Source organism: Scomber japonicus, chromosome 3 (assembly GCF_027409825.1).
Source record: "Scomber japonicus isolate fScoJap1 chromosome 3, fScoJap1.pri, whole genome shotgun sequence".
Classification (NCBI taxonomy): Eukaryota; Metazoa; Chordata; class Actinopteri; order Scombriformes; family Scombridae; genus Scomber; species Scomber japonicus.
In genome coordinates this window covers 13,541,048-13,561,633 of record NC_070580.1, presented here as the reverse complement: position 1 = coordinate 13,561,633, position 20,586 = coordinate 13,541,048, and the positions used below count along the sequence as shown (strand labels likewise).

General features: G+C 38.9%; 4 protein-coding genes and 1 non-coding gene across 6 annotated transcripts in view; 1 reads left to right on the top strand and 4 right to left on the bottom strand.

Moving 5' to 3' along the window:
• loxl2a (lysyl oxidase-like 2a) overlaps positions 1 to 4,415 on the top strand; it is a 29,010-nt gene extending 24,595 nt beyond the window's left edge. Inside the window, exons 12-14 of the mRNA XM_053315343.1 lie at positions 59 to 195; positions 700 to 811; positions 3,190 to 4,415. Coding sequence (XP_053171318.1) covers positions 59 to 195; positions 700 to 811; positions 3,190 to 3,260 — 320 coding nt within the window. The 3' untranslated portion in view covers positions 3,261 to 4,415. The remainder of the gene's footprint in view (positions 1 to 58; positions 196 to 699; positions 812 to 3,189) is intronic.
• Positions 176 to 12,303, bottom strand: LOC128355135 (golgin subfamily A member 7-like). Of its 2 annotated transcripts, XR_008321124.1 has the most exons (7): positions 12,252 to 12,303; positions 11,657 to 11,779; positions 11,413 to 11,565; positions 11,182 to 11,283; positions 10,638 to 10,694; positions 9,994 to 10,305; positions 176 to 188 (listed from the first exon to the last, which is right to left on the bottom strand). XR_008321124.1 is itself a non-coding variant. In XM_053315346.1 (6 exons), the coding sequence occupies exons 1-5, from the start codon at positions 12,258 to 12,260 to the stop codon at positions 10,647 to 10,649; spliced, it is 435 nt and encodes a 144-aa protein (XP_053171321.1). In that variant the 5' UTR covers positions 12,261 to 12,303; the 3' UTR covers positions 9,372 to 10,305; positions 10,638 to 10,646. The 2 variants fall into 2 exon arrangements, 1 of the variants encoding a protein (XP_053171321.1); XM_053315346.1 differs by lacking the exon at positions 176 to 188 and having other exon boundaries at positions 9,372 to 10,305.
• Positions 1,308 to 8,230, bottom strand: r3hcc1 (R3H domain and coiled-coil containing 1). Its single transcript, XM_053315345.1, has 9 exons — positions 8,167 to 8,230; positions 7,734 to 7,900; positions 7,023 to 7,160; positions 5,981 to 6,545; positions 5,698 to 5,873; positions 5,364 to 5,434; positions 5,180 to 5,275; positions 4,818 to 4,956; positions 1,308 to 2,652 (listed from the first exon to the last, which is right to left on the bottom strand). Exons 2-8 carry the CDS (start codon positions 7,772 to 7,774, stop codon positions 4,847 to 4,849), a joined length of 1,197 nt encoding a protein of 398 aa, XP_053171320.1. The 5' UTR covers positions 7,775 to 7,900; positions 8,167 to 8,230; the 3' UTR covers positions 1,308 to 2,652; positions 4,818 to 4,846.
• Positions 12,304 to 15,794: 3,491 nt separating the features above from the next.
• On the bottom strand, positions 15,795 to 18,978 carry rplp0 (ribosomal protein, large, P0). Its single transcript, XM_053316059.1, has 8 exons — positions 18,951 to 18,978; positions 18,554 to 18,661; positions 18,081 to 18,256; positions 17,544 to 17,631; positions 17,012 to 17,158; positions 16,705 to 16,890; positions 16,464 to 16,604; positions 15,795 to 16,006 (listed from the first exon to the last, which is right to left on the bottom strand). The coding sequence occupies exons 2-8, from the start codon at positions 18,605 to 18,607 to the stop codon at positions 15,851 to 15,853; spliced, it is 948 nt and encodes a 315-aa protein (XP_053172034.1). The 5' UTR covers positions 18,608 to 18,661; positions 18,951 to 18,978; the 3' UTR covers positions 15,795 to 15,850.
• LOC128356316 (small nucleolar RNA SNORA63) lies at positions 16,266 to 16,395 on the bottom strand. The gene has a single exon (XR_008321166.1). It is a non-coding gene; the product is annotated as a small nucleolar RNA SNORA63 (small nucleolar RNA).
• Positions 18,979 to 20,586: the final 1,608 nt, after the last annotated feature.

Below are 20,586 nucleotides of genomic sequence, written 5' to 3'. Positions count from 1 at the left end.
AAACAAGACAGATATGAGTGGCTTAATGCAAAACCTAAACTGATCTGAATGCTGACAGGTATTCAGAAGAGGTACGAATGTGCCAACTTTGGAGCACAGGGCATTACAGTTGGCTGCTCGGACACCTACAGACATGACATCGACTGTCAGTGGATCGACATCACAGACGTGAAGCCTGGTGACTACATCTTACAGGTAAAACATTTGATTTTCTAGACTAGCCATAGTCGATATGGCACATCTGCTGCTGGAAAGACTGGGTAATCTCCAGCCAGCTCAGACTCATACCAACACTTTCCACAAGTCTGCGTCTGCTCGTGTTTGGCATTCAGACATACAACGTGTGAAAACCTGGGGGTCAGCAGTTTCTTTGAAGGACACGGAACTTTCTGATGGGCACTTTCTGCCACAGAAACTACATTTGCTATTTCCAAATTGTGACACAGACTCTGGCTTGAACTGCTAGAAGACACTCTAAATTAAACTGAAATCAAGCACAACTTGAACTACGAAGCATCTTCCGCTATTTAACCTTGTCGACATTCTGTTAGGTCACCCTGTCACCATCAGTCTGCTGCCAGTCACTACACCTGTATTACCTGGTCCTTAGCAATACTGAGAATTACTTGTGTGTGTAAATGTGACAGGAAAACCTATTGCTTTCAAATGTACATTAAACATTGTTGTGTGCTCTTCCAGGTTGTGATAAATCCCAACTTCGAGGTTGCAGAATCAGATTATACCAACAATGTTATGAAGTGCCGCAGCCGGTATGATGGACAGCGGATATGGACATACAACTGTCATATAGGTGAGACTTTTATCACCCAAGAGTCAAGTTGAGTGGAAGTTCAGGCTCATTTGTTACTGATTTTTCTTTTCTTCTTTTTTTTTGAAAGCAGAATTTTAAAGTCCAGCGTTTTGGGCAATTAAGTTAGTTTAGGCTAACATTTTTACACTCCTCTGACAGATGTGAAAACCATCTGAGTCAGCACACAGTTTCATTTCAAACCCAGTGGGCTAAACTAGAGCCAGACAGTGTTACAGTCCTAACACTGTACATCTTTATTTTAAAATTATACAACATTGAAACTTGTTTTATACAGTGTATTAAGTTAAAAAAAAAACATGAAGAGCTTTCATATTTTCATGGGACTGAGTCGCATTTAATGCTACAATAAAGTCTTCTTTTCCCTGAAATTAATCAATGGATGTTCTACAGTTTAGCAACAGAGCAAGTCATTCTCACATCAGGCACAAAAGATAATTTCAGGAAAAGAGCCCATTTCAGTATAACAAAAAATAACATCTTTTTCTAAATACAAACTGATACAATTCTCACTTAGTTGTGTTGTGGACCTCTTTACAGAAGTTAAACCGGTATTAAATCAGTGACAAAAGTACATAAAAATAACAGTAGTGTAACAGATAAGGAAGGCCTAACATTCAAGTTTGCAATGATCAAATTTCTGAAATGTTCTAGTTATCAGTAATGGAGAGTGCAAATGAACTTAAACACTTTCCACTGAAGCAACAACCTTATGGTAGTTTAATATTATTTGGACAAAAATAATTTTTAAAAATGAAAAATATTAAAAACAAATAAATCTCTTGCAACTTGTTAACCAAGCAAATATATATTTATGTTGAGATCAGTATAACATTTCTCCTAAATGTTTTATTCTCTACAACTGTATTTCTTAATTGAATCACTTTCATGTGCATTGAGTCTATGATAGTGACAGCTTCTTGTGGATTCACTGCTGTGTTTTTATTCTTGTATGTATTGATCTTGTGTGCGTGTGTGTCATATAAGGTGCTTAAATTTCCCTTAGAATCAATACAATTTGTATTTATCTATCTAAAGTTGGACATTAAAACTTGTTTCTGTTATTTTTACTTTAAAAAGATCTAATACTGTTATGGTTTAAAACTAAAAAAAGGTCTAAAGATCCATAGATCCTTTTCTTCCCCTGTTTGAGTTGTACAAAAAAAAACTGTAAACTGCAGCGCACAACAAAACGGACTGCTTTAACAAAATCCTGAGAATGAATCATCTATAAGACAAATTGAACATTTTAAGTTAAAGTTTAAGGAGTTATTACTTACATAAATGTATGCAATCAATCCTATATTAACTGGGCAAACAAAAAACATCTTCCCAAGAAATGCAACCTTCTCAAAACGTACTTCAGTTTAAAGGCAAAAATGCAATCAAATCAAAACAAGGCAAGAACTTCTCCAGTTTTCTCCATCGCTTCATCAGCTATCTGAAATCACCATTAACACACCTTTTCCAAACTCCACCGTTTATACTGGCACATCATTTCCTTAGTATTAGTCATCTTAACAGTGAACAACGCAAACCCACAACAATCATGTCCAAAGTTCAGGGGTCAGGCTCAGCTACAGAGCAGCAGCTGTGAGGCTGGTTGGAATTCAGCGTTTTTCTTAAGGGTGCTTCAGCAGGGTGAATGCTGGTGATGTGGGGGCAGTTTCCCTGTTCAGCGTGCCAACCTGCTGTACTGATCAGTGAAGGAGACCAACGTGTCGGACAATGGTCGAACTCTCCATGATCTGCCAGCTGTTTGGTACCATCGTGAAGCTTCTACAGAAGGCCAATCAATAGAGGCAGACCTCCGCTAGGCCTTTCTGCAGACAAAAAGAAGTGTTGTTAGATGATATTTTGAAGGGTGTTATAGCTCAACCATATACAGAATAAACCTTTTGCACTGGACAAACTTTAGCTTTATCTTTAGTGGGAGAATAAAAACCCACACATGCCAGATTTTCTTTGATGCCCCATATCCAGACATGAGTTTGCCTGATTTTGAGGATGGTACCTTTTACTGCCAATAAACCAGGTCAGGTTCTCACTAAGGTGGTCACTTTCCTACCTTTGTGATGGCAATAAAGCTGTCTGTTTGAAGATCATTACCATTACAGCAGATCACTACACTGCCAGTCTTGACATATTTGAAAATAACATCTAGCAGAGTACAAACCTCATTCAGACCCTGACTTTGAAATGTATATACTGCATATGATTTAGCATCAGATGGTGCAATTCTAGCACATCAAAAAAGTGTGCTTCTGTCTTTTCAAATATTTGGAATTCATAGCTGTTTAAATTTGTTGTCCTGGAGTTTCAGCATTTGTTCATTATTCTCTCTCTTTCTGACTTCACAGGTGGCTCACTCAATTCAGAAACAGAAGAAATGTTCCCTGGTTTGCTGACCAACCAGCTGTCACACAGGTAGACCTCAAGATGGACAACACAGATGGATGAACTTTAGGGAAGCTTATATTAATATTTGACAACCACTAGAGGGGGCTGTACTGATTTGCTTCCTTGGAGGATTGCTGGATTGTTGTTGAGATGAGGGCTCAACTAGTACAATGGACAATTATTCAATTGGAAAATGAACTGCTTGCTAGAAATCTATTAACCACATTCTGCTCTACAAAACTGATACTATGTCTTATTGTCTCTTGCCTTTGTTGTATGTGAAATGTAGATTTTTGACCTGGTGCTTATTTGGAAAGATGTCAGGTATAAATGCTGCCAAATAACATTTAAAATTGTCAACAATTGCCCTCTTTGTTAGATTGTGAAAGGCAAAAGACCTCAAACTAAAAGCCTTTACATGAAACATTCACCGTAATTTGTTTGCGAAAGATAACAAATATTTTGGTGCTACAACTGATCATCACCTTTCCCTAAAAATGTTATCCCAAAACAGTTGAACTGAAGGGGAGGTGTATGAATTGTGTACATTTATACTGTGTTGGACAGTGAATGGCTTTAAATTCAGATCAACCTCGTTCTATGGCAACAGCAAAACTGACAAGACAAATAATTCCTGCTCGAATGACTGTATTAAACTTTCTACAAATGATGACAACTGCAATACAGGGCACCAGATGGTGAACGGTCTATCCGAGTGAGCTATGAACAATAATTTGGTTTTGTTTCCTGTACTATTTCTGAGAATCTGTAAAGATGTTCAGCCATACATTGAAGTCAGAATAAAGCTGACTGGGGAAGTGCTTTTTTCCTTTCCAGGTTTAATGTTCCATATACTTGAGACTTTTGAAAATGCTTTATTTATTGTTGATTTTTCTTGGTCACTATAGCAAACTCACATTTTCACCTTCATAATATGCACATCCCCTCAGCTTCTTTCTCAATGTCTTGAGTTTTGTTAAATTATTACCGTCAGGGACAATTGTAACATTGTGGATGTACTGTAAAAGCCAAAAATGTATGTGAAAGTGCCTCTCCGTTGTTTTGTAAATTAGTTTTTTATGTGGCAAATTAAGGACCCTTCATTTTAAAGGGCAGTTTCTACTGTGTATGCATGGGTGAATGTGGAAATGCATTACATTTCCTGTAATAAAGAATGGTGAACGCAGATCTCGTTTTATATCATAAAGCTACAACCTCAAAATGTTCAGTGAATGAAAATGTCTTTTAAAAAGGACACCAAGATGAACTAAAGAGACATAAATACATTTAAAAAGTTAAAGATTATGTATTGTATATTCTACCTATTAGTGTTCAGATCAACATGGTAATAACATATCAACAGTTTTGCTTAAATAAATATAATGAAGATGGAAGAATTAGTCTAAATCTGTTAATTCCAGCTTCTTAAATGGGATTTTCTATCACATACAGTAGTTGGTAAGTTTTGAATCATTGGTCAAACCAAAAAAAAAGAAAAGAAAGAAATGTGTATTCCTGTATGAGTTTTCAGCAACTCCACAATGAACCCAAAATACTTTAAACCTGTGTTTTTTGTTATTCTGTTCACCTGTATTTGCCATCAGTAAGTCGTTTTCTTCAGTATCGCTGCACCCGTCCTCGTCCCTGTATTCCTAACGCTCTGGTCACCATCCGCCTGGCAACAGCACAGTCTGTCCTTGGACGTTCTTTCACTGGCTGGATAAACTCTGAAAGATACCACAGATACACAGATCTGATCCACATCACCCAGGATTAAAACTAAGGTTTATTCACAGAATAAATACCAGATACCACAAAAGTGCTCCAGGACATTGATTAAATTAAGCTGTATTTTTTTTTATTGTTCAAGATATTCCCTTAACTACCACAAGCATATTACTTCAAGTAGCTATAAGGCTCAAGTAATTTAATGTTTAAATAATGTCCTACCTGCTCGTCTAATGGCCTTGCCTTTGGCTTTTTTACTCCCCTCAGAGAGTGCGCGTACCTTCAGCAGCGGGTGGCAGATGGAGAGGGCTTGGAGTGCTCCATATAACACAACAAGATATGTTAGTGACATTTTTAGTCATTTAGCTTAGAACTTATACTTTCACTGTCTGGTAAATGCTCTTACCTGCAGACTCACTGGAGAAAACCCCCAGAGCATGTGTGTTGTCCACCCATTTGATCTTGATTCCACCACAACTGAGACAGAAAGGGAAAGTACATTAATTATGTAGCTGGATCAGTTGTCTGAGATTATCTTTAATTATATTGGACATAGACTGATGTTAAACTTAACATTTGTTGCAATGTAAACAAAGAAAATGATCTCAGCCACACATTACAAAAACATGTTCCTCTTGTTGAGTCAACTTTAACTCAGGGGAGTTGTTAATTAAAACATAATAGAATAAAGGAATGGCAGGGCTGAAGAGAGCTAAAGGATCTCAATTCTCTGTTCACACCTGTAGTCTGTAAAAGCATCCAGGAGGTCGTCTGTTTTGAACATCGCTGGGAAGTCATAGATCTCAATCACATGGCGAAACTCAACCGGGTTGACACACACGTTCTCATAAATAGAGTAGTCATTGTGTACATGCTCAATGGAAACAGTCACCGCCTCTTTCAGATGTGCCTTGATCTGACAGGACAAACACAATATTATGGGTTACAATTACAGAAGAAAGTAATGACCTGTATATCACTAAGTCTTTAATTAAATATTTGTATTTTTAAGTTTAAGCTTACCTCTTCAGTTAAGTCGTCAGTGTCTGTGCTTGTGTCTTCTGTCTGAGCACTGCATGACACACTAACAGGGTCTTCCTCTTCCTTCACATCCCCCTCAAGGTTCATGTCAGTGAAACAGGCCACAGTCTGGTCCCATACGAAGGGCTCACCTTCCTGCAGCCTCAACACAGAGTTTTGTTTCTGCTCCTGAGAACAAAGCACTGAACTGTCAAAGGTAAAATCTGCTGCACTGGGAAGAGATTCTCGTTTGAAGGAGGACTTTGTGTTTTCTGTAGTTTCAGAACAGGAACAAGAGTCAGATGAACTGCTGATGCAGCTGCAGCTACTCGAGGCTGGACTGGGTAACTCTTGGTCTCCTGACGGTCTTTGTGGGTTTTGTAAGTTCAGCCTCTCCCGAGCAGCTCTTGGCATGTAAAGGGGCATGTCTGGCCTCTTAGGTGTGCGGTTTCGTGATGGGACTGAAGATTTAGGCTTGGCGTTGCCCTCCATCTCCTCCTTACTTCTTGGGGGTTCTTCACACAGGCTGTTGTTGCCCTCCAAGTCACTGTCCGCTTCTACCTCACCCCTACAAAAACACAAAAACAAAAATATGTCCTTACATAGGAACATCCATTTCAAACATATTATAAAACTTGACAATTGATTTAAAACTAAGGGCGACAAACAAAAGCAATGTGTATAAAAACAGTCCAACTTGTCTTTTTTGTTGCACCAACAGCAAATTATCCACGCAAGATATAGAGATCCCAGATGCAAGTGCTAAATCTAACCTTTCATTCAACTTTTGCTCCTTTTAATTAAACTTGGATTGTTGATCTGTCTACAGTCATATCAAACAGATGAGTTTAAAGTACTATAGAATAGTATATTGCATAAAATTGAAACGTTTCCTCAACATGTGTCAGCTGTGTCATCACACCTGATCAAAACAAGTTAGTTTCTCATATATTTGAAAAATGCACAGGACAAATAGTTCAAAGATGGGTTTAATCAATGCGTGACTAACACATTACACATGATCTACTTCTACTTCATTCAGTACCTGATCTCAGTATGGCAGACCACCACCCTACGACACCAGCTCTCCCCTACGGAGAAGGTGGAGAGCTCTGGCAGATCCTCTGTGGTCTTGTGGATCAGGTATCGCAGTCTGCTGGGTAGAGGGGGGAACAGGAGCACACTGGACAGGGACACAGAGGTCATGACAACAGAGATGGACAGTCAGCAGTCAATATCTTTTTTGGGGCAGTATACAAGCAAGGTCATTTTCAAAAGCATAAACCTGGTTTGAGACTTTATTGTCATTGTGTGTAACCTTAATTTAATCAAATAATCTAATTATGATCAGAATCTGATTTGCAAGAGGATCCAAGCACAGCAAAATAAATAAACAGACACAAGCAAGCAGCAGTACAATCACTGATATCTACATAAAACTATTTTCTATGTTACTTGAAATACAAAGCCCAATGCTAGACTGCATTCACTTTTTAAAAAGTTAAATCAGCAGCAATTTCACAATGGTTTTACTGTCCCCAAGATAAAAATATTTTAATCTTCACTTTCTGTGACAGTTGTTCCACTTGAGTTTATTTATGAGACTGCATGACTTACTGAAGATAGAGGGAATATGTAAATGGGATTGTTGAATGAAAAAAGGGACATTTTGAATGAAAACAGTCACATGAGTGAGTGGTGCAAATTTGCAGCTGGACAGTATAGTTGTGCATTTCTTTACAGGTGGTAACTTTACCTTTTGTTGCTCTTCTGTTGGTATGCTTCCAGCTCATCCATGACCTGATGCACGAATTCATTTTCTTGCTTTGGTAAATAAAGCCCATCGAAACAAGGAAACGCCAGGGTGGACAGAGAGGGATCGCTCCTGATGACTGAACTTATTACTGACCTGACTGACGCAAGCTGTAAAATGAATCCAAATTGATCTGAATTCAAATTTTGTAACGTTATCTTGCAGCTGGTTAGGATTAATGAGATTAAGTCAAATAAACACCAGCTAGTTCAGTTAGCTAAGTAGACCAGAAGCTGTGTAGTTATGATGTATTTTGTTTCCTAACACATTTGAACTGTTAAACCAAAACAACTTAACTTGTAGTTAACGACAACGCACGTCAGGTAACTGCCACTCTGACGTTAGCTAATGCGTGTAGTAATTCCACTTGTCTTACCAGTGTGGTTTAAGTGTTCAAGTGTTTTGACTTGTGGTTGTTTAGGTCAGCGTTCAGAGAAGAGTCACAGGCAGCAGTGTGCTTCAGGAGCTAGCTAACGTCACTGAGCTGCCGGAAGCCGCTCCCCAGGAGGAGTAGTATATCCGGTTTGTTTCTTCAGAATAAAAGTAGCGTTCCTCCAGAAAGTGATCATTTGTAGATTAATCAGTTGATGAAGTATTCAGATCCTTTACTTAAGTAAAAGTACCAATACAGCAATATATTAAAAAACTTCAGGCCTGCATTTCAATCCTACTTAATTAAAAGTACATTACAGAACAAGTATTATCAGCTTGATGTAGTTAAAGTATTGCAGTGAAAGTACTAATTTCATCCCTCTGACTGATATATTATTATATATGACATTAGATTATTAATACTGACGCTTCAGTGTGTAAGCACTAAACAGCATGTTGTTACTGTTGTAGCTGCTGGAGGTGGAGCTAGTTTCAACTACTTTATATACAGTTAGCTAATTTAATCCAGAATGGTTTCCAACCTAGGGGTTAGGCCCCTCCAATGGGTCACCAGATAAACCTGAGGGGTCGTGACATGATTAATGGGAAAGAAGAAATAACAGTTTTGATACACAATTGTTTTCTTTTTTTCTATAATCATTGAATTTTGGTGAAATACTGGATAATTTCAACATTTATTAAAATAAAACCACGGGTAAAACCACCATCCGTCATGTCAAGTCTTCATCTGAAAAGTAACTTAAGCTGTCAAGGAAATATAGTGGAGTAGAAAGTACAATATTTCCCTCTGAATGTGTGCATTGGAAGTATAAAGTAGCATCAAATGGAAATACTCAAGTAAAACAAGTATTTCAAAATTGTAATTAAGGACAAAGGACAGGAAGACTTAATAGAGATTAAGGGGGTGACCTCAATGACCACCTATAAAAGAACTGAGTGTTTGTATGTTTTATCCTCTACATTTTTAATGTAGCTTAATGTTTTTGTAGTTCATTGTAATGTGTTTTTTGTTTGTCAATGTCTTTCATATTCTTAATTTTCTTGTACAGCACCTTTAGTTACAAATACTTAAAAGACATGTGCTATAGAAATAAATAAAACTAAACCTCACATAAGGTGAAATACATATTTTGAAATCCATTACTCACACAATACCCGTAACAGCTCACTCTCAAAGCCTGATGTGGTCTGACATTTGAAATAAAAGTCAAACACAAGGAGCTCTACAGATTTCCAAGAAAAGACAATTTATTACGATAATCAGAACAATATTTGTAAGAAAAGTAGACATGTTGTATCAAACACCAGCTATAGCAATCATCTGTGTTTAAGGTTTCTGTGGTGTTTGGTGATTATTAAAAAAAAAGAAAAGGGGATGACGTTCGCAATATAGACAGAGAAACTTCAGAGAGACATTTAACAACGACTGCTGAAAATTAGAGAGGACATGTAGTGCAGTGGTTCTCTGACAGCAGAGAGCAGGGCATTTCTCAAACTGCACTAGGTCATGTTATCATTACTTGATGTGATATATGTGATCATCACCTTGTGATGGACTTATTAACAGTAAACATTCTACATCTTTAAAGTCACAAAAATCTCCAGCTCAGAACTTCCAATGTGTATTTTGCACAAGACGTGATTCCCCAATAAAAGTCACTTTCATGCACATATAAGAACATTTGCCTCAACAAAGGCTACAACCAGCAATTAATACTGTGGAGTGTTATCCATAACAGAATTACTGTTTACAGATGATGCCAAAAACTCCATCCTAACCTATTTCTATGACAATTCCGGGTGACTACACATTATTCGACTTTATATTATTTGCAAAACAATACACACGTCAAATCACTTATAAGTACCATGATCAAAAGTGGCATTTTATACAATGGCACTATTCATAAGGACTGGTTTTGATCAACTTGGACATGATTTATACATCACCTCATGTATAAAAAGACATGAAAACACACAAACATACAGATAGGCAGACAGTAGAGTACATATAAATAACAGAGAAAGGGATCAGATCAAAATTATATACATCCATTCGGGTGAAGAAGGTGTCTGAATGTGCTGCCAGACAAAATAACAGTATCTGGTCAAAGTCATCATCCTAAAAACAGAGGTAAGAGGAAAAAAAGATGTTAGGCTAAGAAATAGCAGAAGATAAAGCCAGTGGTGTTTTTAGTATTGTTATGCTTTGTTGTACATTTAGGTTACATGGTAGTAAATGTCATTCTAAATTACTTACAGCAATTATGAAATGATGTAATTAAAAGGTGAAGTGGAAGAGGTCTATTTGAATACAGCTAGAAAAAAAGCCCAACTTTGTGGGAGAATCCTGAAATTCTAATTGCTTGAATTAAAGTTAAGAATGTCATATTGGAGCTCCCAAGGTTTTCCCAATACAGCTGACTTTTCATTAAAAACGCAGTGAGAACATACCAAGATTCTTTATCTTCCAGAGCCAATACTTCTGTCTTCAAAGATGGTGATTTCAACCTTGAAAACAGCATATTAAGGGAAAAAACACTGATACATACCCATCTCTTACAGAATTAACAATTACCGGTAACCTTTCTTGGTGTACACAACTTTGCACAAGCTATGGTGCCCTAAATTATGGAGTTAAGTCCTGTATTTCTCTTTGGCTGAGTAGACACTATAAATAGTGTCACTGATACTTACTGTATCAAATTAACTCAACTTCTAATTGTGAAATTAGGTATTTTGGGTAAGCCAGGCAGCATCAGCAAAAGCTATCAATTGGCCTGATTTGACCTCTGTATAACTTCCACACTTTACTGTTCAACTGTTACTTGTCTTCATGCATATGAATCTGATCCTGGACAATTCAAGCTGATCTCACGATAATTCGCTACTACTACTTCCTAGTTAATACACCTCATTATCACGATATGGACATGATGAACATGGACTGAATATTGTTAAAATGCAACTGAATTGACATTAGCCAAGTGAAGGATACGACTCTGAGACCTCTCTCTATGGGGTCAGTGAGCAGCAAGCCTCTGGGAGCGTATACCTTCTCATTCTGGTCCTTAACATATCTGGCGATCTTCTTTAACACCTGAAGATGGAGAGATAGAGAGTCACACACAGCTTAAAAGATAAACAGTGATGTATAGATCTGTGTACCCCACCAGGCACAAAACAGAGACCTGGTGCAGTTCACAGTATGGTATTAAAGCAGCTTTACCTTTTCATAGTGTGTCTCCATACAGAGGAATACGGTATAAGCAGTGAGACAGGCCAGGCAGCCCTCCAAGTAGGACTTCCCCCCTAGTTTTTCTGCCTCTGCATAAAGGTTGTTTAGAGTCTGGATGGTCTCCTCAAACTGCTGCTTATCGAGCTAAAACAACATAACACGTTTAAACATAAACACCAGACTTTAGCGTGCATTAAACAACCCCTGCATCCACAATAATAAACTCTCTACATACCCTTGATTCAAGGTCAGAGGGGAACTTGGTCTGGAACCTGCAGATGGTCCCTGAGCCGTAGTCTCTCTGGACAAACACCTTGGAGAAAACAGCTGGCTGCTGGAGGTCCTGTAAGCTGTGGGTCTGGATGAAAAATGAGATATTAAACTTTCTAACATGAACAGTGTCTTTCTGAAGGGTTGGGGGCAATATCACGTACTTTACAGCCAGCTAACCCTCGAATTTAAAGAGAAATGAGCACCTGAATGTCAATAACATAGTTACGTTAGCTATTATAATGCTAAAAGCAACGTCATCTTTAATTATGTCAGTCTGAACAGATGACAAACACCAAATATGTGATGTGAACAGACACTGGCTACTGCAATGTAATTGTAAAGTAACACTAAACACTACGATTATTATTATGCGGGCTAACGTCAGCTAATTATACGTTAGCTTACTTTTGTTGGCCCATCTACGCCGTTGGAAAGTAGGGGAATATTAACATTTATCAGCACCCAAAACCACAAAAAAATATAAATACGCTCTTTTATTCAGGTGTGTAACCACTCACAAGTCTCAAACCAAACCAATAAACCCTAAAATAACTTACTTCAGCCATAGTGGACGCTTCCTCTGTAGCTGCTGCTGTTCATCCGTGACGCGATCTCAACCTACCGACGCAACTTCCGGTGATGTGCAGTATTTGGTGACCCATCAGATTCTGCAGTGTAGGAAGAGACGTAGGGCTACAGGTCCTTTATTGGAGTCAAACTATAAATAACACAATGTAAAACTACTTCATTACTCGTCAAAAATCATGCAGTAAAAATTCTTACTTAAAGTACTACAGTAAAAGTACTTAAATGCAGGATTTTTTCTTGTAATGAACAGGGACGATTGTGGGATCAGACCTTTTAAGGGGGCTCAGCTCCTAATGAGAAGTTGACATGCAATGCCCTGCAAGTGTTATAATACATATACATAATACAATAGTTATTTATTGTTTTTTAGGGGTGCTGAGATCAAAATAAATGCGACCTGACTGTTCCGATATGTATCCGATTCAGTACCACATTTGAAAGTGGCCTGAATCGGATTTGGAAATGTCAGATTTAATGCGATTTGTGCTGTTCACATTATCAGAAACAAATCAGATATGGGTCAAATTTGAGTGAACAAATCGGATTCAGGTCACTTTTAAGTGCAGTGTGAACATAGCCGTTTAACTGCGGAGTTTTAGATGAGATAATTAGCAAGAACCAAAATGGCTTCATGACAAAGCGACACATTAGACCTATGCTAGACTTAATTCATTATTCGAGTTACATAAATTCTAATGCATTATTAGTATTTCTTGATTTTTATACGGCATTCGACTCGATTGAGCATCCCTTCATTATACAAGCCCTAAAAGATGTTGGTTTTTGAATTAATGTTGTTAATAGTATTGCCATGTTCTATAAGGACAAAAAATGGCGCCATTATTTTGTATCCCAACATGTCCAGATTTCCCATTGTTGTGTCTGAATATTTTAAACAGTCTAGACATACTAGGCTTAACTACTTTTGAAAGAGAGGTAAAAATTACACAGCTAGTGGATGACACTGTATTATTTTTAAAGGACAGAATACAGAATGCATTACATGTAACTGGTACATTTTCAGAGGCTTCAGGTCTTAAGCTTAATATCAACAAAAGCGAAATTTTATGTTTATATGAGACTGAAGAGAAACTTATGTTTGATATCCCTGTCAAAAGATGAGTTAAATATCTTGGTATACACATTTCAAAAGATATGACTCTCAGGCAGCAGACACATTTTAGTCAAGAAAACCAGATCAATCCTTAATTTATGGTTTCAGAGAGACCTCTCAATTTATGGAAGAGTGTTATTGTCAAAAGCTGAAGGTGTGTCAAGATGTGTTTACCCTGCTTTGTCTCTTTATGTTAATGATAAGCTTTGTAAAGAAATGAATAAAGAATAAGCATCATTACCTCAGAAAAGAAATACTTAGCTTGGAGAGAGCTGAAGGAGGATTGGAAATCCTAAATTGTATCCACTTAAATTGCACTTTTAAGATCAAGTGGCTTAAGACATGTTTGAAAATCCCGGATTCATCATGGAATTTTATACTGCATAATATATTTAAAGAATCAAGTGGTTTAAAATTTCTGTTAGGGTGTAATTATAATGTTTCAAAATTACCCGTAAAACTTTCAATGTTTCATCAGCAAGCTTTGCTATCTTGGAAATTATGTTATGTTCACAATTTCTCTCCACATAAAGATATAATCTGGAATAATGGTAATATTATAATTAACAGGAAAAGTTTATACAAAAACAATTGGATCAAAAAGGGTTGTTTGAAGACAATGGTGATCTTTGCAGCTATGAAGACTTTATGAGAATGAGATCATTCCCTGTCATGTACAAAGAATTTTCTTCTGTGATAAGAGCTATAACTTCAGGTATAATGGAGTTAATGAAATATCACTTGGTCTATCTAAGTGTTCATGTTCAAGTGGCTGATTTGATGATTGGAGGAATAGAATTAACTAACAGGAAGTGTACGAACAAACAGAGCTTCAATAAGATTTCACCTTGAGGAAAACATTTTTGGAACTCACAATTAGACAGCATAAACTGGTATAAAGCATGGATGTGTCCCTTTAAATTTTGTATTTCAAATAAGATCAGAGAAATTCATTTTAAAATTTTGCATAAAAGTTTCCAAATTTGCTGATATAGATTTGAAATGCACCTTCTGTAATACTGACCAGGAGACTATCTTACATTTGTTTTATCACTGCCCATCCGCATCTGTGTTTTGGAGTGATATGGAGAATTTTGTGTACAACAAAACTGGATTTTTTATAACCATTATGCCTAAACATATGATCACAAAATTTGAATCTGACAATAAATCTTTAAGTTACATAACAAACCTCATGCTTGCTCATGCTATAGACATCAGTCCTATCCTTTAGTAGATTCCTGAGCGCAAACTTAAGGTTATAGCTATTAAAAAAAAATTAACATGAAATACCAGAAATTATCTCAAAATGTTTATCACAAACATGGTAGAATTGGGGAGTTTCTATTCATGTGTGTGCAGGGGATAATGTCAAGGAAAATCTGAGTATATTTCTTGTTTATCTACCCTGCCTCCTCCAGGTGTGCTTAACATGTATGGCCATAATACACCATTGTATGTATTATTCTCTGCCTTGTACATAAAATAACCCAGAAAGTATAGTAAAGTACATTAAGACAAACATGTCCTTATTGAAATGTCTACTCATACATCAGTAATTCCCAATCATTTTTCAAACATGTTTATCTTATACCATTATTCACCTCTTTTAAATGAATGCGTCCTTGGGTACAACCTTAATGTTTGAAGCTTTAAGAAATCTCAGGAATTAAAACATTTGTGAGCCTGAAAAAGTTGCCTGGGAAATGTGTACATTGTATTGAATACGGATGGTTTGAAGCACCATTGTTATCCTTCCACTCTGCCAAACCCAGTGCAATGTCTTCACCGATCTAGATTTTTGTATTACATTTAACAGATGTGTTTGCATGAACCAATTCTAAATTGACTTTAGGCTTAAATCAAGCATTAATCTGATTTCTGGGCATGGAATACTTTCCATCAATGACATACTGGTAGTCACTTTACATTTCCTGTGTTGGTTAACATCCTGGGATTTTTAGAATCTAATCTAGCCCACTTTCAGTATAGATTTTTAAGCGTATTATGAACTAAGCAAGTACTAGAAATGTTTACTTCTACAGCAGCAATACATTTCTCATCTGTAGTGGTTCCCAGTACTAACACCATTTGTCATTTAGTGCAGAGCCTGTGGGAACGAGTAAGACTGGTTAAAACTTTGCTAGCTTTTACTTTGCAGGCTGACAACCAAATTGCACATCTGGTTCTGCACACTATCCATTTACATACTGAAGATATGGTCAATTTATCTTGTAACATTTAAGCTTTGAATCTAGTTGACAATGGATTAAACCTGTACAATGAAATTTAGTACTTAAGGCACAATACTGTATTACTAATAACTCAATGCATCTTCAATTTAACAAACCCAACCTTATAATTTACTAAAAATAAGTGTACAAAGGATTCAAAACACTTATTTTATTGAATCATGGTCTTTATTGACTCAATTCTGATTCTGTTCGCTGTGGTTTAGTCGAACAGACCGAAGCCCATGTCGTCATCTGATTCCTCCGATTCCTCTTTAGCTTCCTCCTTGGCAGCAGCTGGAGCTGCAGCTGTCTCTGCAGCTGCTGCAGGTGCTGCAACAGCAGCAAATGCAGATGGGTCAGCCAGGAAGGCCTTGACCTGCAACACAAAAAGGTGAAAAATTAGTTATGTTCATGAAGTGGTTTCCTGTGCATGCAGACTGAAATTCAAGAGCTAATTAAGCACTTTAGTACCAACAGTGACCCTGGAGTTATCTGAAACTAAGAATCCCTGCCTGTGCAGAACTTGACAGGAAATTTTTTCAAAGTTTCTTCGCAGGGTAATGAGAAACTACAAGCATCCTGCTGATTAATTTGACAAATGCAACAAGATTGGCACATTTTAAATCAAGTTTTGAGTGTCTGAGACCTTGCGTCCCTGGCTGCCTGGGGATGCTGACAGACAGGGATAGCTAGGAGACAGGTTGCTGTTTGCAGGGGGAACGACAAAGCAGCACCAAACAAGCTGCATTGTAACTTATCCTGCACTTTGGTGATGTCCAAAAAAACCTTCAGACTACAGATCTAGGTCTCCTTTACAGTTCATGGGTTCATACCTTGTCTGCCAGGGGGAAGGAGTATTCGGTTTCCACAGCAACAGCCAGGACTTTCTTGTAGCCGTTGATGATGGAGTGGGGGACAGAAGCAAGAGTGGGGTAGCCAATCTCCAGGCATACGCTAGCAATGTTCCTCACACCCTTAAAAAGAAGTTATATATAGTCACTGACAGTTCACCAAAACAGCAACAAAATGTGTCAAGTGAGTCATCTTCAGTTACAGAGTGAAATTTCATTTTACCTCCAGGAACCTGCCATGCAGAGAAGCCTCAGTGATGTCAAGCACCTCAGGGCTGTAAACACTGCCATTGTCATACACCTGCTGGATAATAAGTCCGAAGGAGAAGGGTGAGATGTTCAGCATGTTAAGCAGCGTGGCCTCGCTGGCACCAACCTTGTCACCAGTTTTGATCAGACCGACATCACTCTGTTGGAGACAGAAATAAGTTAGTTGCTGATTCAAACTCTGATACAGTAGGTTTTTCCTGTACTGAATACATGGCTTCCTGCACTTAAGTAGACTGGTGTTCGCTACCACAGCAACTTACCAAGATTTCAATGGTTCCCCTGGAAATCTTGGTGGTGATACCCAGAGCCTGGAAGAAAGAGGTCTTCTCAGGACCCAGACCAGTGTTCTGGGCTGGCACTGTCACATCACAGGGGGCAATGGCTCCAGCACGGGCAGCTGCAGGTACCTTGGGTGGTGAAAGGCACAGTCAAGTAAACTTTACTAGGTCTGATTGAATATTATACTGGACACATTCAACAAGATAGGCACATTTTAATCAAGTTTTGAGTGTCTGAAACCATACGTCCCTGGCTGCCTGGGGATTCTGACAGACAGGGATAGCGTGGAAACAGATTATTGTTTGCAGGGGGAACGACAAAACAGTACCAAACAAGCTGCATTGTAACTTATCCTGCACTTTTGTGATGTCAAAAAATCTTTAGACTACAGATCTAGGTTCCTTCTACTGTACTGTTGATTGTATATGGAGATACATATTTTGTATTTTGCTTTCATTTTCTGTGTTCAGAAGCCATCACTGTATACTCTAAAATGGTGTTAGAGAGCCTTACCTTATTGGCTAGCAGCATGTCCCTGACCTCAGCCAGATCCTCCTTGGTGAAGACGAAGCCCACATTTCCTTTAATGTGGGGAAGGAGTCTGTTCAATCATATGGTCTGTTACAATATGCAAGCAGAGTGTAATTCCAACAAAAGAAAGGTTTATAAGTGTCTGAGACCTTGCGTCCCTGGCTATCTGGGGATGTAGACAGACAGGGATAGCTAGGAGACAGGTTACTGTTTGCAGGGGGAACGACACCACAGCACCACACAGGCTGCACTGTAACTATCCTGCATCATCAAAACTCAGACAAGGTATATACTATGCAGGATTTTCCAAAAAAGTAATCCTTCACATCCCACTAGAAGTATATGGCAGTGTATACATCTGCCTGTAGAAGACAGGCATTAAACTTTGGTCTCACTGGCACCATTTTGTTAATTCATTCTCTGGCTTGGTCAACTACAGCTGAACTAGGTAGGGGTATTTTTACAGACAAAATCTGCACAGTATGCCTTTGAAAAAGTATAGATGGAGCAATAACTTACTTCTCCAAAGCAGGATTGTTCTCCAGGTGGCCACGGATGGCTTTGCGCATCATGGTGTTTTTACCCATCAGCACCACAGCCTTGCTGCGCAGAGACAGACGAATGGTCTGCATCTGCTTGGAGCCCACATTGTCGGCACCCACGATGAAGCATTTTGGGTAGTCATCCAGGAGTTGCTGTAAAGGAGAACTATGTGTTTGACATATGGTAAACGGATTGCACTTACATAACACCTTTCTATTTGACCACTCAAACTAGTTTAACTCTAACCGAATCACATTCAATTAAATTTGTGCTATAAACATTCACTCTTGGGAACTAGAGGAGCTGGGATGACCCACCAGTTAGTGGATAACGCGCTCAAGCCCCTGGGCGGGTGGGCCACAGCCACCCATCCCTAACCGAGGCATTTACATATATGTACATACCATTAAAATACGAGTGATCAACAGAAGGACATAAAAAATACTTACGATGATTTTCATAAAATAGTTGGACTTCCACGTGGCCCTGTCTTCCCTGGGCATCTTTGCAGTGCTTCCAAGGATCGCTTAAAAGCTGGTTTAAAGACAAGGAAATATCTAAAGGGAAAGAGAACACGTAATAGAAGGTTATAATGAGGAAACCGAGCCGACAACTAATACAATCTGCGTTGTAGACCAGAACACGCGGCCCTCAGCTAATGCTAGCTAACGTTACCCGGTCACAGGCCACGCTCAGTTAAAGTCAAATTTACGAACATTTACGCAACATAAAACGCTTACTGTATAATGCTAACAATATCATCTAGAAAATTGAAATATCATATGGGGTGATAGTCTACTTAAAATGACTTTAATCGCCAACAGAAAAAGACAAGACAATCCTTACCGCTCACAAGGGTCGCGTGAAAAAAAGAGGAAGTCTAATGACGTGTGAGGAATATATAAAGAAATAGTTGACCAATCACAGTTTAGCTATGGGCGTGAGCTTCACACCCATTGGATAGTTGTTGTGTCAATCACTTCTGAAGCCTGACGCTCACACTATAGTCGACGTTGAACCCTATGCGTTGAACACACGTCGTGTTGGCTTCAAACGACAAGCATGGTTTCAAAAATGATTTTTATGAGCATGTAAAACTCTTTTATGGTCACTTAGATCCACTAGAATCTAAGTGGTAACGAATTAAACTAATATCTGTGTCATTCAACGGGCTTACATGTCCGTCAGCACAGCAGAGCGATGTCCATTTCGCCTTCGCAGCTTCCGTCAGAGGTGTGGAGCCACGTTTTTGGATATCTGTCTGTGGCAGACAAGTTGTGCGTCCGTGCTTGCTGCAAGTACTTCAAGAAACTTGTTGACCACAGCTCTCTGTGGAAAGGCTGGGCAGTAGTTCTTGCTTTTCAAAACGGCTCTTACAACAGTCAGTTTTGGGCCAGCCTTCGCCGCAAAAAAGTCACCAGTGCCTTGGTGAGGAGCACCAAAGTTAAGGACTGGAAACAGCTCGCCATGTGCCTTCCTGCTCTCACTACAGTGATAATGGACCAAAGCTCACAAGAGACCCTCAACTGCCTGAAGAACTTTCCACATCTGAAGCATCTGGTTATTAGAAGCAGTCATAAGTCTGTTTTGCTAGATGCTCCCGCAGTGTCTCAACCCCTGCAGCTGACTCACCTCAGCATGTGTGGTGTTCAATTCCCCAGTGCAGCAATTGATAGACTCATTTCTGCGGTCTCCCATTTTAAAAATCTTACGTCTCTGGTTTGTCATCAGACAGGGATAATTGAAGAATCAATTTGGATGGTTCACTCCATACTTACCTGCCTGCCTAATCTCAAGCATCTGTCATTGACCACTGTGAATATACTGTACCCCCCTCACAATCATCCCAGACCCAAGCCAGGTCCCTTAGGTGGAGCACATGGACAAGATGGTGCCACGGCCTTGTCCAGTTTAGAACTTATTAACTACAGCGATCATTCATTACCAGAGGACGCAATGAGACTGGTGCCTGGCCTGCAGACTCTTGCAGTTTTCTACCAGCACTCAGATGAGCAGTTGGCAGAATTAGGGCCACCTGTGTGTCATCTGAAAACATGGCTGGATGACCTCCCTCAACTGACAACCCTGGTCGTCGTCAAGGGCCCGTCTGTTTACAAATATGTCAACACCATTCCAGCCACAGTGACAAGTCTCACACTGCGTGTTGCAGGAATATCCTCAGAAGAGATGGCAGCTGTGGCAGCTCAAGTACCGGATCTCCTCCACCTTCACATGGACCCCTGGCCTTCACATTTGGGAGCCCTCACGGCTCAAATCCCACATCTATTTCCAAAGCTGAAAAGTCTCAAAATTCGACATGAGCATGTACCAGAGAAGGATTTCTTGCACCTTCATAAGCTTCGGGACCTGAAGTACTTGGAGATTCTGGATAGTCAACCTGACCTGTCTGAGCTTATAAGGAAGCTCCAAACTCTGACAAACCACAGACTTCGGGTCACGACCTTTCCTTGCCACAGAGACA

Bases quoted from the DNA above. Each gene is read 5' to 3' on its own strand.
- r3hcc1 (XM_053315345.1), bottom strand. From the start codon at position 7,774: ATGGATGAGCTGGAAGCATACCAACAGAAGAGCAACAAAAG. The intron at 5,874-5,980 runs GTAAGCTTAAAC...TTGTCCTGTCAG, and splicing joins CTGACGACTTAACTGAAGAG to ATCAAGGCACATCTGAAAGA. The intron at 4,957-5,179 runs GTAGGACATTAT...GGTATCTTTCAG, and splicing joins CAAGGCCATTAGACGAGCAG to AGTTTATCCAGCCAGTGAAA.
- LOC128355135 (XM_053315346.1), bottom strand. The intron at 11,566-11,656 runs GTATGTAGAGAG...ATGTTGTTTTAG, and splicing joins CCTCTGACCTTGAATCAAGG to CTCGATAAGCAGCAGTTTGA. The intron at 10,695-11,181 runs GTATCCTTCACT...GCTGTTTTCAAG, and splicing joins TAGAGAGAGGTCTCAGAGTC to GTTGAAATCACCATCTTTGA.
- rplp0 (XM_053316059.1), bottom strand. From the start codon at position 18,607: ATGCCCAGGGAAGACAGGGCCACGTGGAAGTCCAACTATTTTATGAAA. The intron at 17,159-17,543 runs GTAAGGCTCTCT...TCACCACCCAAG, and splicing joins ACATGCTGCTAGCCAATAAG to GTACCTGCAGCTGCCCGTGC. The intron at 16,007-16,463 runs GTATGAACCCAT...TTTGTGTTGCAG, and splicing joins CCTTCCCCCTGGCAGACAAG to GTCAAGGCCTTCCTGGCTGA.